Source organism: Misgurnus anguillicaudatus, chromosome 18 (assembly GCF_027580225.2).
Source record: "Misgurnus anguillicaudatus chromosome 18, ASM2758022v2, whole genome shotgun sequence".
In the NCBI taxonomy this organism is placed as follows: domain Eukaryota; kingdom Metazoa; phylum Chordata; class Actinopteri; order Cypriniformes; family Cobitidae; genus Misgurnus; species Misgurnus anguillicaudatus.
In genome coordinates, this window is record NC_073354.2 from 37723538 (window position 1) to 37741563 (window position 18026).

Genomic DNA, 18026 nt, shown 5'->3' on the forward strand with positions numbered 1-18026 from the left:
CACACATGCTTAAATGGATACACATTCATAAGGGCTTGCAAACACAAAATCTTTATGCGCTTGACAGGACACATACAAGCAAAATTATCTCAAAATGCCACATTCTTGGCAAGCATTCAAAAGCAACACTTCGGAAGATGAACTATATTTCATTTATAGAATGAAGATGACAGTGTTATTATTCATTTGATCCTTACTCTTGTTACACTTTATTTGTAACTTTGTTCTTTTTAATTTTCATATGCTTAAAGTTTTTAGATTTGTTCTTATTTCATTTTCCTCATTACTTTATTTTTGCTGATCTATAAATTATTCGATCCATGATTTAAAAAACATAATGTAACCACTACTATAATGCAATATTATGTAATATAGATTAGTCATTGAGGTCCACTTTGTTTAAAATTTCACTGTACCATATGTTTTAGTACTTTTTTGTTAGTGTCGGTTCCCCAAATTTCCAAAATGGCAAGTTTTTAAATGTGGATTCAGAGAGTTTGAGATGCACGTCATTTTAAAACACAAAAGTTTAGTTTGTGGCAGCATGACTGCATGTGCTGACAATACAGATGTTGTTCAGTCCTCTACATTTATGTTTATGCAATTGACAGATGCATTCTTTGAAGTGACTTACAGCGCACTTAAGCTTTGAACCGGTTCACGGAACGAAAATGAAAACCAGAAATTTTTTATATTTTGCAAGGAACAGAAACAAAACCAGAAACTTTCAAAAAGTATATGTTCCGGAACAGAATCGTTTATTGAAAATAATGATAACAGGTTAATACCGTTTTTTTTCCCGCTCTTTGACAAGATTTCTGTGCAATACTCAATGAAGTTAACTTTCGGTCCTCGTTGACTCATCTGAGAAATAAGAAGCTTGCCACCAGCAAGTAGCCTACTCAAGCCCAAGTCTCTAATGCTCAATCATAAGAGGGAAATATTGTAGGCTAACAAGTATCTCAAGATGTTTGTTTTTTACTGATTAGTGGTGTAACGGATCGCAGTTGATACGTGATCCATATAGATGACGACCCACGGTTCGGCTCGCATGCGATTCACGGATTAATACGCAAATTTAAATAGGGTGAAAGTTGATAATTTGCACGTGTTTCAAAGGCGCTAAAGTGAGCAAGTTTTTGTATAGTGTTTTGTGTTTGCAGTGAACTGTCTGTGTTTATCTTTGTTAAAATGTATATATGCACAAACCATTATCATGAAGTGCTGGAGGAACAAACCTACAATAATAAAGCAATGAAATGTTTCCAGTCTAGCTGTAGAGAAATGAAGTAGAGCCTGCGAGCCGCTGCTGTCCGCATGTATGGTCTGCGTTTCTATAAACGTTTCTCTACACAACATAATGAGATACAGAAGTCTGCACCCTCGGGCTGGCTGAAGATATGTTTACTTTCTGTCAGTATCATTATATGTGTCATAATGCTGAATGGGTTTGGATGTCTGAAGAAAACAACATTCAAGAGGTACTTAGAAAACAAAACATCCACTCGTGCCCAAAACACTTTCCCATGTAAACAGCCCAACAAAAACTGTGTCAGGTGAATAGTGTTTGGTTAAAGGTTTGTTTTGTTTGATTGTCTTGATATGTGTGTGATGTGTGCAGGCATTAGTCTCCATCATCTCCTGACTGATTTTGTCTGATTATTTAGCCGGCTGTAATGTCATCTTGGTGCTGGTATCTCTTGTATCAGAGGCTTTTGCTCTCCGTCAGCAGTTCTGATCTTCTTCCCTCTTTGATGTTCATGTCATGGACTCATTAGATTTGAACAGAGCTTTTCTGCTCACTGATAATATATTTCATTTGTACTTACATTTAATACACCTCAGGCACTTTTCATTTGCATATGTATTTATCTAGCACTATTTTTTACCAGAGATATATTTTCTGCCTGAAAAGCATCTGTGCTCTTGAGTGTATTTGAAGTATCCAGTGGTTGGTAGTATTCTGCAGTAGATCTGGTTATTAATCTCTGGAGTGATGTTCAGGTTTCTTTCTCTCGGCTGATTCTTGAGGGCCACACCCTTCCTGATTCCTCTTCTCACAGTCTGTTTCCACTCACGCGGTGCTCTTCTGCACATCTTCCCTCTTCACTGATTGCGTAGATACTGAAATAACTGAAGTGTGCTGAATGACACAGCATGAGCTTCATAGGTCATTAAAGAGTTAGTTAGTTAATTAGTTCATTGGTTGGTTTCTCTGTCAGTCAGTTAGTTACTTTGTTTGTCAGTTAGTTAGTTAGTCCATCCGTCCGTTGATTAGTTATTTAGTATGTCAACTGGTTAGTTAGTTTGTGCGTCAGTTAGTTATTCTGTCAGTTAGTTATTTAGTCCATCAGCTGGTTGGTTAGTTAGTTAGTCTATCAGTTAGTTATTCTGTCAGTTATTTATTTAGTCTGTCAGCTGGTTAGTTAGTCTGTCAGTTAGTTATTTAGTCTGTGAGCTGTTAGTTAGTTAGTTATTCTGTCAGTTAATTATCTAGTCCACCGGCTGGCTGGTTAGTTAGTTAGTCCGTCAATAAGTTAGTCTGTCAGTTAGTTATTCTGTCAGTTAATTATTTAGTCCGCCGGCTGGTTTGTTAGTTAGTCCGTCAATAAGTTGGTCTGTCAGTTAGTTATTCTGTCAGTTAATTATTTAGTTCGCCAGCTGGTTAGTTAGTTAGTCCTTCAATAAGTTAGTCTGTCAGTTAGTTATTCTGCCAGTGAATTATTCAGTCTGCCAGCTGGTTAGTTAGTCAGTCAGTTAGTTAATCTGTCAGTTATTTAGTCATTCAGCTGATTAGTTAGTTAGTCTGTCAGTAAGTTATTCTGTCAGATGGTTATTTAGTCGGTCAGCTGCTTAGTTAGTTAGTTAGTTAGTTGTCCATCAGTTAGTTGTTCTGTCAGTTAATTATTTAGTCTGCCAGCTGGTTAGATAGTTAGTCCGTCAGTAATTTATTCCATCAGCTGGTTTAGTTAGTTAGTCAGTTCATCAGTTAGTTATTCTGCCAGTTAGTTATTTATTCCCTCAGCTGGTTTAGTTAGTTAGTCAGTCTGTCAGTTAGTTATTCTGTCAGTTAGTTATTTAGTCCGTCAGCTGGTTTGTTAGTTAGTCCGTCGGTTAGTTATTGTGTCAGTTGTTTAGTCTGCAAGCTGGTTAGTTAGTTAGTCCGTTGGTTAGTTATTCTGTCAGTTATTTGGTCTACCAGCTGGTTAGTTAGTTAGTTAGTTAGTTAGTTAGTTAGTTAGTTAGTCTGTCAGCTGGTTAGTTAGTTAGTTAGTCCGCCAGCTGGTTGCAAGTTAGTTAATTTGTCAGTTAGTTAGTCTGTCAGTTAGTTATTTAGTCTGTCAGCTGGTTTAGTAGTTAGTCTGTCAGTTAGTTATTCAGTCCATTAGCTGGTTTAGTTAATTAGTTAGTCCGTCCTTCAGTTAGTTATTCTGTCATTTAGTTATTTAGTCTGGTTGGTTGGTCCATCATCCAGTTAGTCTGTCAGCTATTTAGACAATGAGTCCATCAGCTACTTAGATAGTCAGCTAGTTAGTTAGTCAGTCAGCTAGTTGGCAAGGCAAAGCACATTTCATACACAAAGGTAATTCAAAGTGCTTTTCATACAAATGTTGAGTATGTAAAGCTTTATTTATTTAGCAGCTTTTAAAATATTGCTTGCAAGAAGAGAAAGTACATATAAATTTTTAAAGGTTTGTTTATAATCAAATGGAAGAATTCATTTCTTAAAAACAATCCAATTGGTAACAGAGTAGTGAAGTAAAATAATTAAAAATAGGCTCTTGTGACAAAGTGTGAGTTTATCGTCTGAGCTCATTTAAATTCATTCAAGTCATTTTTTTGGGCTGAACTGTTAGCCCTTAACTATTAAAAGGCATTTCATTTATTTTACATAGGGTTTTCTTCACACCCCTGGGTAAATGTTTTATTAATATCTGTATCAATTAATATTCCTCTCCTCCTCTAACATGCTCTATTGATTTCTTCACACTTATCTTTGTTCCTATGAATATATACGCCAATGCATATGCATGCAGTCAATGTATTAATATTAATCTCAGCATTACCATATTTATACATAATATAAATAATCAATCTGTTCAGTGATTTGACACTGTTGAATATTTGCACGTTGACTTTCAGAAAAACAAATGGAAATAGTGAGAAGACACAAAACAGAAGAATTGATCATGTGTGATATTAACTGAAAGTTGTGTTGGGTTTCAGAGTGAGTTGCTCAAATGTTCAGTAGATGGGTTTGTGTCAAACCTTATCGAACAACAAATTTACACTTAACACTTTGCTATGAAATATTTTGATCATTGTGTTTACTGCTAATTCCAGTGAGTCAACATGGTTTTCCATGTGACCAAGTGTTTGTGTTCTGATGGCTTTTTTCAGACAGACAGATTCGCTGTTAGCAAACATTTTCAGCTGCTGAGGGATTAGGTTAACAAACCCTTGTGTGTGTTGTGTGCGTACAGGATTCCTGAAGGACAGTCGGATGGGCCGATATCTTCAGGAAGACTCCGATCTCTTGAGGAGCAGCTGACCCGAGCCAAACAGAAGATTCAGAGTTTCCAGAGACTGTCAGGAGAAGGTGAGACAGGACAATAACGTTTTTTCAGGTTCTAGGGTTTAAGAAGATTGAGCACATTTAAATCATTGGGAAAATATAAGAAATTGTTTAATAGGCTTCCACCTCGAGGGTGATTTTAAAGGTGAAAGATGTGAGTGAATGTTTGCTCATGCTTCTGTTTTTGGATAAGTATGGTGGTCGTGGTTAAAGAGCAGGTCAAGGTCACTGAAATTTCCGTCGTCAGCTTTAGCACCTCAGGTTAAAGTGATGGAGGTCAGAGATATTTAAAAACATCCTTATGAAGTCTCCCTCGCTCCTCGTGCATATCCAAAACCTAATAAAAGAGATATACATGCTGTCTATTTCACACATCGGTCACCTCTGTAGCAATGATAAGTGAGTTTAAAGGACAGGTTCGCTCTGCATTAAATCCTAGACAGCATTATAAGAATCATGGGTATGTTCTTTATCATACAGCTGAAATATTATACTGCATAAGTGTTGTTTTTTACTCATTATTGAGGCGTCATTGAATTCATGCAGTTTCAGAGACGGTCCAAAAATCCATCATAGTAAATTGTAGATCAAAACTATGATTCTATTACCCAATTTTTGTGCACTTAGTATCTTATACACACTGAGAAGATATCTTCTCATCTTTTCCTTTTCTGTTTCTATTAGTAATTCTCATTAGATTGTCACTAATAGTAAAAGACAGTATTTTTGTATTGCATTATAGTAAAATACTGGAGTGTAGCTGTGATAAAAGAAAGTATTTTGACATTGAAATAATATTGCTTGATTTGATTTTGTGATGAAAAGATCCATGCATGTTTTATGAGACAGGCATTTGAACTGCAAGCTAGATTGATATTTAAAAGCATTTCTAGATATCAGGAGAACAATACTGAACATCCAAACCTCGTACATCTAAAGAGTTTTAAGATGTTTTTCTTTAAAATGTCTTGATCAAAGTTTTTAGATGACACGTGATTTTTTGATTAGAAGAGAGACTCTACTGAGCATGTGCAGAATGATTCATCATTGAGTGTGTTTACATGCACAATCTTACTCCAATTATGTTAAATAAACTGTGTGAGGTCATGTAAACGAGTAAAAGTTTTTTTGTTGTTTATCGGGGAAAGCCCATAAACGGTGCAAGCAAAATCCAATCCGTGGACGTAGTTTTTTGCTCATTACTGCCATTTCATGTTGCATGTAAATACTTTAACTGGCTTTCTCACAGTTTTGTTCATGTGCGCATGTCCCTGCGTGGGAAAGATAAACATCACACAGAAGAAGTGCGTGCAAAGTAACGCAAAAAAATCTGTGAAACTGCGAAAATGAAAGTTGTTACATGTTACATATACAGACTGAATCTCCAGACTTATAGAAGAAAGTGTGAGTGGTCAAGTTTTTATGGGTTAAGTACAAAACTCCAGATGTGTTCATCTGAATGTTATATTTGTCAACATACCAGAGTTAATCCAGAGGTCAATAAAACTCAACTAAATAACCAAAATCTTCAGGATCACTTGAAAATTACATGCAGGTGTTTTGGAGCATTGGGTCTTCAGGAGCAGGGTTGAAGCCATCTCACTATGTGATATATCTTGTCTCTTTCTCAGTGGGTCCCGGTCGAGAGCAGGAAGAGTTAAGGAGGAAAGTGGAGAATGGCGTAAGAGAACTGTGGTACTTCATTCACAGTGAGATTCAGAAGATGAGTCACATTAACCCGACGGAGAGACAGAAACACACGGATGCTCTGCTCCAGGATCTGGGACATCAACAGAGGTCTGACACATGACCACTCATCAGTTGTTGCTCTTTGTTGAAAACTTCTTTAGGAGAAATGAATATTAGACACAATACAGAGATTTCAAATCATACTCGGTTAATTCAGTCTTTAATGAGAAATGATTGGGTTTAAACTGAGATTATTGTTAAGATATCTTGTGAGAACATTTCTATTGCTGTCTAGAAGAATAGCTGAGATAAGGAAGAGATGTCATTTGTGATATTTCAGCATGATCTCACAGAAATTTGTACGCATTTTAAGAGTTAATTCATACAACCACATTTGAACCACAAATTTGCTTTCGCCCCTCACTATAAAAATGTCAAAAAATTATTTCATACTCAAAAATGTCTGGGTTATTTTTGACCCATAATGGGTAAATATTAGACAGAACACATGCTGGGTTAAAATTGACCCAATGCTGCATAACAACAACCCAACATTTAGCGGTGTGTTGTGTTCAATATTTACCCATTATGGGTCAAAAATAACCCAGATATTTTTGCAATTCGTTTCCTACTTGTGGGTGTAAAACTATAACATAATTCAAATGCAAACCATTTGCATTTCTATTTACATGAATGTAATGTATGCCAAATTTCAAATTGTAAAAAGCAAAGCCCATTTGCACTTGAATTTTCTATAGTATGTCTTTCAAGTTACGACCCTGCCATATTTTAATCTCAATTACAATTTACCATTTGCTATTTCACTTCCTCTCGCATCGTGTACGGCATTGGAAACACAAATGCAAAGCAGATTGCGATTTCATTTGTTTTTGCAGGCTTGAGCATAAACTTGTCAATCACATTGTTGGGGGTGGGATTATACTATAGGGCTATATATGTTTGTATTTGGAAACTGCGTCTTTCACAGGCGAACACACTTTACAGCCAACAAGCTGGACTTTTTGTAAATGAAATGATATATTACCTTATTTATGTCCAACAATTATTAACCAAATAATATAAAGCATTGTAAAAGAGGCACTGTTTGTATTCAGAAGTGTAGTTGCCTACATTTTAGAGCGCCCTATATTATATACTATTAGAATTAGCTTGCATATAAGCTAGTAAACAAGATACAAAATGCTATTTAGGGCCCGAGCACCGAGGAGCAGGCCAGAATGGCCTGCACCGAAAGGTGCGAAGACCTATTGTTGAATTATTATTTTTTTTCCAACATCAGATATCAGAGTCATCCGTCATTGGGAACGGGCAAAGGCTGTAATACGGGCATGGCAAAATGGCTCTGTAGTGCCCCCTGTAATGCAAAAACATACATTAGTGCACAGATCGGGCAAACATGAACCCACATGTACGAAAGTTGGTACGCATTTAGATCTCATCAACCCTAACAACTTGCTAAATTGCGAAGGGATTTTTGATATCTTGAACGGTGTTGCCACGGCGAGGCAATAAATTTATGGCGAAATCAGAGAAACAGGAAGTGTCTAATATCCAAGGCAAAAAATGCCTTATTGTGATGACACGTGTGATGTTTGTTCGTCTGAAGATTCCAATCGCATCGATGTGCCTGTTGTGACTCCCGGGTATAGCGCCACTAACAGGCGCCAGGAAGTGTGTCAGGCAAAAAGTTGGATTTTTTTACAGTTCCATGCGGTGAACTTTTAAATACTCCTCCTAGGATATTTATGCGATTGACACCAAAAGTGGTCAACATGATGCCGAGACATTGTAGATAAAAATTTGCGAAGGGATTTTTGATATTTCGAATGCTGTTCCCATGGCAATGCGTCAAACGTTACTTTCATTTTCAGGCATATTTAAGGCTCTTGTCGTGCTTAGAGTAACTTGAAATTGGCACACACATCAGAGTTGTCGGCTGCTAAGTGTGGACAAACAGGACAGACATAGGTGTGTCTTTTAAGTGGCTCACTAGCGCCCCCGTTTGTCTAAAATGTGGGGTTTCTTTTACCTACAGTCCCCAAATGGGTCAGTAGCAACATAAAACAGTCCACCGATATTTACCCACTTGATGCACTTGCCCACCATGCATTGTTTTCTCGGAGGCACTGTGTAGCGGTAAAAACCGTGCGAGGGCCCGCCATCGCTGCTTTTTTGCAGCCATGTAGATTTGACGGACAATTACTGTAATTTAAAATAATAATGGCATTATTCACAATGGAAATGATTTGCCTTTTGCTTTTATGCTGCTGTAAAAAACAATAACAATCATTCTGCTTACAGAAATCCTAATTGTACTCAAACTTTTTCTTTGGGGAAAAGTGAGCTGTATTGTTTGTCATTGTGAGATGAAGTCCAAAGTTGTCGTTGGTGAGACAGAAAACAGTCAGTGAGGCAGAACTGTATTGATTGTGTTTTTTCTTTATCATTATGAATCTGCTCCAGACACTAACAGTGTCACCAATAGAAATCTAGGCGAGCTTCATTTTGAGTTATCACCTGCTAAGGTAATTATGGATTGAGACACAGTCAATAGCTCATTATCACAGCGTTTATCTGAGGACTCATCATCACATCCACACCTGTTTCAATACAGAGAGAAACATTCAATACAGCCTTAATACAGACACATTTATACTTATCATTAAATTAAATGAGAAAATAAATGTTTTGTCAGAGTTTATTTCACTTGAATTTCTAGGAAAAGTCTTGGCATTTTGTGAAAAATTATCTTATATAACCTTATGGAGTCCTTGTGTGAGAAACTGACTCAAAGTGAAGTGGCTATTTACTAAAAACTGCTTTAAGCTTCATATGCATTCAATATGGCACAAACACACGCTGCTTTTTTAAATAAAGTCTCAACATCTGAGATTTGATTTCGGTCGTTGATTTTAATCTTTAACATGATTTTACGCAGACACTATTAAAGAAATCAAGATTATATTTTCACAGAATATTCATTACATTATTTTTTGTAGAAAACCATAAATCACTAAAAATTATTTAGTTAGGTTTTCAGAAGATGGGTCACATGATGTAAATGTGTAGCATTGTGGACAAGCTTGTGAAGTCTTTACATATATCTCACTTGAACTTGAATCAAAGATTTTAAACACCATATGAATGATATATAATGTAATGTCCTGGTTTTGATGGTGTTTTATATTATCCAGTGGCCCTTTTTTGTTATTCATGAATAGCACCAGGAAGCAGAGATTTATTTTTTCAATGCAGAAATACTGGGAAAGATTTCAAATATGAGGTCATCTTGAGGTAAATCCCAGACATCTGTGTCTTTCTCTCACTCTTTAATTACCAGTGAGTTAGTTTCTTTGTAATTGCAGTGCTGTAATGAGAGCTCAGAGCAATCCCATAATCCTTTTTTCTGTTTTCCTTGTAATACAAATGTCTGAAGAAAGAACTCAGTGTCCAGCTGAGAGTTTGACTGATGATGTGTCAGAATTGTGCGTCATGTTACTTCATCTGAAAGTGTCTCATGTGATCACATCAATGTAGAACAACCCAAACCAAAATAGATTTGAAATAGCAGTAAACAGCATAATAAACATTTGCTTTACAGGGAGTATACGTATACGCATTCAGTCTGCCGCCATGTTGATTCCAAAAAGAGGCTGAGAGGAATGTGTGCGCTTTAAACTTTTACATTCAGCTATTAAAACACTGAAAATACACCATTTTACAAATTTCCACAGGACAAAGAGCTTCAGAGACATTGAATGTTAAAATGAGAAGGGATATATGACATTATTATGATATAAGAGCAGTGCAATGTTATAAGCATGTTTACTTTTCTTTAAGACGTTAATATAGTCTTATAACTAAGTACATATCTCCAATTCATACATCACTGAAAAAAAAATATTCATTCAATTTACTATTTAATTTTTTTAAGGTAAGTGGTCAAAAAATTTAGTAAATTTAATGAATAATTTTTTTCAGTGACAAAAACTCAAGGCATGAATACATCACAGAAAAAACTTAAAGGATTAGTGAATTTTCTTTAAAAAAAAAAAATCCAGATAATTTACTCACCACCATGTCATCCAAAATGTTGATGTCTGTCTTGCTCGTTCAGTTGGGAAGAAATTATGTTTTTTGAGGAAACCATTCCAGGACTTTTCTCATTTTAATGGACTTTAATGGACCCCAACACTTAACAGTTTTAATGCAGTCTAAAATTGCAGTTTGAAAGGACTAATCGATCTCAAACGAGGCATAAGAGTCTTATCTAGCGAAACGATTGTCATTTTTGACAAGAAAAATAAAAAATGCACTTTTAAACCACAACTTCTCGTCTATCTCCTTGTCCTGTGACCTCACATAATACATCATCACATCAAGAGGTCACGGATGACGTATCGAAACTCCGCCCCAGTGTTTACAAGTGTGGAGAAAGAGGAGCGTTCAGACGTTGTTGTATGTGGAATGATACTAATTAATGTCTTTGTGTCAGTTTATTGTTTCATATATGTAACACGTGACCTTTCCATGGCATTACGCAATTAAGTAAGGTCGCGCTGGGGTGTCAAACACAGCCGAAGAAAGACGAGAAGTTGTGGTTTAAAAGTGCATATTTTTTATTTTTCTTGCCAAAAATGACAATCGTTTATCTAGATAAGACCCTTATGCCTCGTTTGGGATCGTTGAAAGTCCTTTGAAGCTGCGTTGAAACTGCAATTTTAAACTGCTTTAAAACTGTTACGTATTGGGGTCCATTAAAGTCCATTAAAATGAGAAAGAAAATCCTGGAATGTTTTCCTCAAAAAACATAATTTCATCTTGACTGAACAAAGAAAGACATCACATGTTGGATGACATGGGGGTGAGAGAATTATCTGGATTTTTTTAAGAAACTGGACTAATCCTTTAAGCAGATTGACCAGAATCAATAGAAGCAGGATTCATTTCTAACTAAAAAACTTGGGGGGTTCATATGGGGTTTTACCTTTAACAATACTTGCACAACCAACTATCACGTAAATAGCTTGTTATTAAGTCAATGTTCATGTCTTGAAAAAACATAAATAAGACGAACTCTTATGATCTATACAAACTAGAGATATAGACTTAGTTGTTGTCATAAAATATTGTGTTGTTGCACTATATTGTTGTTTTAAAAAAAAGTAAAATTAGCGATTAGCCAACAGACTAATATCCAAAACAGATTTTATTTACACAATGTGCTATTCTCATCTCAAATTATGTCCCTTCCAATTTTAACAATCCGTGATTTCTGAGGTTCTTTGTAAAATGATTTGATTTGATGGCTGAATGACCAGCATCCTGTTACTGCAAGTCAAGATTTTTTTACATTAACACTTTTATCCAACGCAGCTCTTTCTGTATGATTAAAGATTTCTATTTCATCTACTGAATGTCTTAAGATTAAATAACACCTCTCTTCTGTGTCAGGTCTTTAGATGAACTTGTGTGTTTGTGTGTCTTCAGAAGCGTCATGATGGACCTGCAGGCGTTGAGTCAGGCAGATGGTGCAGGTGAATGGAGAGAGAAAGAAGCCAAAGATCTTTCAACGCTTGTGCAGAACCGAATCTCTTACCTGCAGGTACAACACATCTAACATCTGACCCAGAACACAGAGATTCTTTCCTCAAACACACACACACACACACACACACCGTTGCTCCAAAGTGCTTTACAAGAATAAAATGAAATTAAAACATTAAAAGCAAACAACAATATTGCTGGTGACAACAATCTTGCAACATAACAGTTTGTCACAATAATTACACTTAAGCTTTGTTTCTGATTTTGCAAAATGCAGCCACACTTTAGACGAAGGACAACCACCTCGGTCCATCGTGCAAACTGACTTTAAGTATTTGAGCTGAAGGTCCTGCGATCTGTGTGCAGATATCTATAGGTCAGGTGACTCAGGTCTTGGCGGATGACGTGGAAATTATGTTCAGCCCGGAATCTTTAAGTGGAATCAAAATTGTAATTTTATAACAAGGATCCGGTTCTTTTCTTATGGATCCAATTCCAGAATTGGATTCAAAATTCGTTATATGTCATTTGTAGGCAAATCATTTTTTGTAAATGTGTCAGACTCAAAGCTGTGTGAATGATTTTTTTTTTTTAATTCACATAAAAATGATTTGGATGTTTTAGTTAAGAGGTTTCCAACATTTATCAGGCCAAGAACCCCTTTTGGATAAAGAGGTGCAGGGAAACTGGATTTACATACTTTGTTATGAAGGTTATATTACAAAGATTTTAAAATATTTTTGGCACACAACATAACATTTTAAGTTAACTAAATAGATTTTATTGTGAAAATAGTATGCTTTCAAGCAATGCCTAATTTCATTTGTCCAAGAACTAAATTTGCATTCAAACAATATTTTACTTTAATATCTTGACATGATCCTTGCCCATGTAATGTATTGTTGGCTGTTGCGACCCATGAAAATTGTTTTGTTGTCATGTATTTCCTTCATTTAATAATGTTTTGTATTCTGTTTTCTGTAGAAATTACAGTATTACTGGGTATTACTGGCAACTAGCTGATTTTACTAGCTAGATTTTACATTTATGTTATTTACTGGCAAGAGTTTGTTCAAAGTTAAATGAACATGAAACATTTTCAGTTTTTATCTTCTACAGTAAGTTACTGGCAACCAGCTGCATAATTACAGCTCATTTTTTACTGTGTATTTACTTTAATCCTGTTAGTACGTTTACATGCAACCAAATAAACTGTTTGTAATCATATTGATGGTTCAATCGTATTGAAAAGCCTTATGTAAACACTTCAATCAATACCTGAGGTTGATCGGATGCAAATGTTTCTCGTATTGAAGGTGGTGGTGTAGTCTGATCTGTGATCCGATCATCAGGAGAAAAGTATGCATGTAAATCGTAGTATTTTCTCAATAGGATGCAAAAATACATTGTGCACATGCGTGGTACAATTGTGCTTGAGTTCACATCTTATATTTACTCTGTTATTTAAGTCTCACATGATTCTCATCACAGAAACATGCCATAGCAAGGCAATGGCAACATGCCATTATTAAGGTAATGGGGTCATGCGCTGTACATTCTGCAGGTCTTATGTCTTTCATAACATTACATAAAGCAATAAAATAGCATTGTGCCTTTTTAAAAGTGTGTTTTCTTTGCCTATATCTGAAAACTTCTAAAGAACAACTTTCTCCAACTCAACTTTGTAAATTTATTCAGAGATAAAGCGTGAACTCGGCAAGAGATGCTGTGCGCTGCTTTGTCAAGTCCTCTGCTTTTTTGCGAATGTCAGATTTGGGCAACTTTAAAACTGTTTAAGCGAGTTGATTTTTTGCTGCGAGTTAAAGATGAAAAGATTAGTTATTTGTATTGTGAATAGTCATTGGGATGCTTTTGGGCTAGTTTTGAATGTCCATTCGGCCGGTTTTGATACGCCAATCTGGCAACCCTGGCTGAGGTTTGGTTCAGATTATATTAAATGTACATGTAAACTAACATTTTAATCCGATTGAAATGTTTAGGGTGCATGTAAACTGTACTGTCGTAACCTGAAATCAGATTAAATTCGGTCGGATTGACAAAATGTTGTGCATGTAAACAAAGCTATTGACTATTATTGTGTACATGACATCAGGCAACAAAAAACAATGTGCTTTATACAGTGGTGTAGTGGAGGGTATACACAGGTATACGGAGTATACCCTATTCTTTATTTGATAGCATGGGGTATGCCCACTTCTAATTAAAAAATATGGGGGCATGAATTAAAAGTATACCCACTTCTTCAGGGACCACTACACCCAGGCCCGGCGCCACGAGGGGGCAAAAGGGGGCATTGCCCCCTCAGATCTGATTTGTGCCCCCTCTGTTTTATTTTTGTATTCATGGTTACAAATAAAATTTTCATCCTTTTGAGTTAAATAATAATTTAACCTTATCCCCATATTGGATAACAAATGTCCAGTGACATGACATTACTGCCAGGTTCAAACGTCTTTCGCGTTGGTTGAGACTGAGCCAGACGGATGAGCTCAGTGCTGTCATATATCAACACTATGCAGTGTTTTCAACCTCATAATGTTTATTTTTAGATTTCAGACAATTAAATACACATAAGCACTGGTAAAACAATAGCCTACATTTAGTTTGTAAAATACACCCTGATGTCTGTGGAAGCAGCAATAAAAATCTATTAAAATAAGATAATAATTTGCAAATAATAAATAAAAATTATATCAGACAAACACAGTGGAAGTATAAAGTTTACTCTATTGTTATAAAGGTTATAATTGTTCCTATTACATAACAGAGTGAGGCCAGAGACGAACGTGCTCTTAAACAGGAAAAAAATATATGGAATAATTTGTGCATCTTTGAATAACTGTAAGAATACATTTCCTTTAAATATCATTTTTTTCATATAAAGTTTTAAGAGAAAATAATGTTTTATCCACTTTTATTGCTTATTTAAACTTGCGGTTAACAGCGTGTTTTGGCGCATTTAGCCAAAGTTTGTTTCAGTAATATTGCTGTTTTTCCGGTAATAATAATACAATTTACATGTCAATCCTGCTTTCTTGTCTGTTTAATAATTTCATTATGCTGTTATGTTAAGTTATGTGGATATTTATTGCATTATGAGACGTTCATTGCCGTTATATAAATTCTCTCGTCTAATATTCAAATCATATGCAGAATAATGTGTGCATCTTTAAATAACTGTAAGAATACAGTTCCTTTAAAAATAGTTTTTTTTTCAAAGTTTTGAGAAATAATGTTAGGATATTTATTGCAGACTTTATTGCCATTGAATAGCCTACTCTCGTCTATAATATGGAAATCACATAGGACATATAATGTGGTATACTGCACAGTTACCCTGATCATTTTAATTTATATGTGGAGATAAATAATCCTTTGCAAATCTGCTGATTTAATCCATTCATGTCCTGACCACAGGCTAGAGATTTTAAACATCCTTAATCCACACTTACTAGTCTATCAAATAATATCTCATGCTCTATCATCATTAGTGAGTTTCTGGTTACCTGTGCTGTTGCATATGGATTGTTTTATGGATCGCTGCATTTAAAAATATGTCTTTTCAAAGTGAGATCTCAGTGTATCATTGATGGTATAAAGTTAAGCCCCCTCAACAATTTCACATGCCCCCTCAGTCATTTCATCCTGCAGACGGGCCTGACTACACCACTATCTTTATAAATAAAAAACACAATTAATCTATTTAAAATAGTTTCTTCAAAAAAAAAAAAAATGAACATGAATATATTTTGTTTGTGGCAAGTAGTTGATAAAATTCCTGACAGAATAAAATGATTCATGTAATAAATGCTAGTCAATAGCTTATAAAAGCAACTCCCTCACAAAAACATCAGAATTACAAGCGTGTGATTTGAATGTTATTTGTCTTTGTCTCTATCAGAACCCACAGGACTGCAGTAAAGCTCGTAAGTTGGTGTGTAACATCAATAAGGGTTGTGGGTTCGGCTGTCAGCTTCATCATGTGGTTTACTGCTTCATGATCGCCTACGGCACACAAAGAGTTTTGATTCTTGAATCCCACAACTGGCGTTACGCTCCTAACGGCTGGGAGACGGTGTTTCACCCGGTCAGTGACACCTGCACAGATCGATCCGGAACCACGACCGGACACTGGTCAGGTGTGTCATTCATCTCTAGTTATAATTCATGTGTACATTACATTTGTGTCTCGAGTCAAGATCAGTAAAAACTCATTCTTCAAAAACTTTTAACTGCTGTCCACTTTTCTAATGTACTTAATGTTAAATAGACAAGATTGTGCAGAACAGATTCTGAAGCGTAATGAGGACAAGAAATCTTCTTTTTTACTTTGTGTCCTAATTATTACAGTGAAGAATCTGAAGGGGGAATCTTATCTGGGGATCTGCCAAACTCATAGCAGCCTTATAAAAAACTGAGCACTTACATAAGACTGGAAATGGCTTGGGAGTTTTTGCTTAATTAAAATGTCAGGCGTGCCCTCACTCATAGATGGGTTGTAAAACACTACCGGTTGGTTTGTAATCGTTAGGGAGTTTTAATGAGCTGGTTGTCACTTTGTTTGTTGCTTGGATGACAAAGTCCTGCTGGTTTATTGGTCATTATTAAAAAAGCGTCCACAAGTTGTTTTGGGGCAAACTATTGAAATAAAGCTGTTGTTCTGCTTGGGTTAATTTGTGTGTTTCTGTAACCAGTTAAAGTTCATGAAGGTTAATCTGAGAAATTTCTTGTGTCTGATAATAACATGATGGTAAATTTGTCAGAAACAAGTAAACAGGGTGACATCAGGGTCATGTGAAGATGTTTCTTGCTCATACTTTAGAATCCGGCACGGTTTTGTAAAAAACTGTTTTACTTCAGACTATAACAATAACATATTACAACTTACTCTGACATAAATAATAGACTAATCAAACTAGTCTCCTCATTAAAATTATATCATAATAGTGTTTATCTAAAAATGAAATATCATTTCTATCTTACTTTGCTTTATTTATCCATGTGTTTTTTGTCTTTCTGTGTTTCAGTCCGTGGTGTTTTTTTTTTTTCTCTTTGTGTTTTGGTCTTTGCTGGTTTTTGTCTCTCTGTGTTTCGGTCTGTGGTGGTTATTGTCTTTCTGCACTTTAGTCTCTGGTGCTTCTGCACTTTAGTCTCTGGTGGTTTTTGTCTTTCTGTATTTCGGTCTCTGGTGGTTTTTGTCTTTCTGTATTTCGGTCTCTGGTGGTTTTTGTCTTTCTGTATTTCGGGCTGTGGTGGTTATTGTCTTTCTGTTTTTTTGTCTCTGGTGGTTTTTGTCTCTCTGTGTTTCGGTCTGTGGTGGTTATTGTCTTTCTGTACTTTAGTCTCTGGTGGTTATTGTCTTTCTGTTTTTTTGTCTCTCTGTGTTTTGGTCTGTGGTGGTTTTTGTCTTTCTGTATTTCGGGCTGTGGTGGTTTTTGTCTTTCTGTATTTTAGTCTCTGGTGGTTTTGTCTCTCTGTGTTTTGGTCTTTGGTGGTTATTGTGTTTCTGTATTTTTGTCTCTGGTGGTTTTTGTCTTTCTGTATTTCTGTCTCTGGTGGTTTTTGTCTTTCTGTATTTCTGTCTCTGGTGGTTTTTGTCTCTCTGTGTTTCGATCTGTGCTGGTTTTTGTCTCTCTGTATTTTTGTCTCTCTGTATTTTTGTTTGTGTGGTTTTTGTCTCTCTGTGTTTTGGTCTGTGATGGTTTTTGTCTCTCTGTATTTTGGGCTGTGGTGGTTTTTGTCTTTCTGTATTTTGGTCTCTGGTGGTTTTTGTCTCTCTGTGTTTCGATCTGTGCTGGTTTTTGTCTCTGTGTTTCGGTCTATGGTGGTTTTGTCTCTCTGTATTTTTGTTTGTGTGATTTTTGTCTCTCTGTGTTTCATCTCTGGTGGTTTTTGTCTTTCTATATTTTAGTCTCTGGTGGTTTTTGTCTCTCTGTGTTTCAATCTGTGCTGGTTTTTGTCTCTGTGTTTCGGTCTGTGGTGGTTTTTGTCTTTCTGTATTTCGGTCTCTGGTGGTTTTTGTCTCTCTGTGTTTCGGTCTGTGGTGGTTTTTGTCTCTCAGTGTTTCGGACTCTGGTGATTTTGTCTCTCTGTATTTCTGTCTGTGCTGGTTTTTGTCTCTCTGTATTTCTGTCTGTGGTGGTTTCGTCTCTCTGTGTTTCTGTCTGTGGTG

At 35.9% G+C, this 18026-nt stretch overlaps 1 protein-coding gene across 3 annotated transcripts in view; it reads left to right on the top strand.

Annotated features, from left to right (window-relative positions):
* Window positions 1–18026, top strand: part of fut8b (fucosyltransferase 8b (alpha (1,6) fucosyltransferase)) — a 64253-nt gene that overhangs the window by 42141 nt on the left and 4086 nt on the right. For all 3 annotated transcript variants that reach the window (XM_055186667.2, XM_055186668.2, XM_055186670.2), the window contains 4 exons: window positions 4485–4600; window positions 6208–6373; window positions 11777–11891; window positions 15756–15993. In XM_055186667.2, the coding sequence (XP_055042642.2) occupies window positions 4485–4600; window positions 6208–6373; window positions 11777–11891; window positions 15756–15993 (635 nt within the window). The remainder of the gene's footprint in view (window positions 1–4484; window positions 4601–6207; window positions 6374–11776; window positions 11892–15755; window positions 15994–18026) is intronic.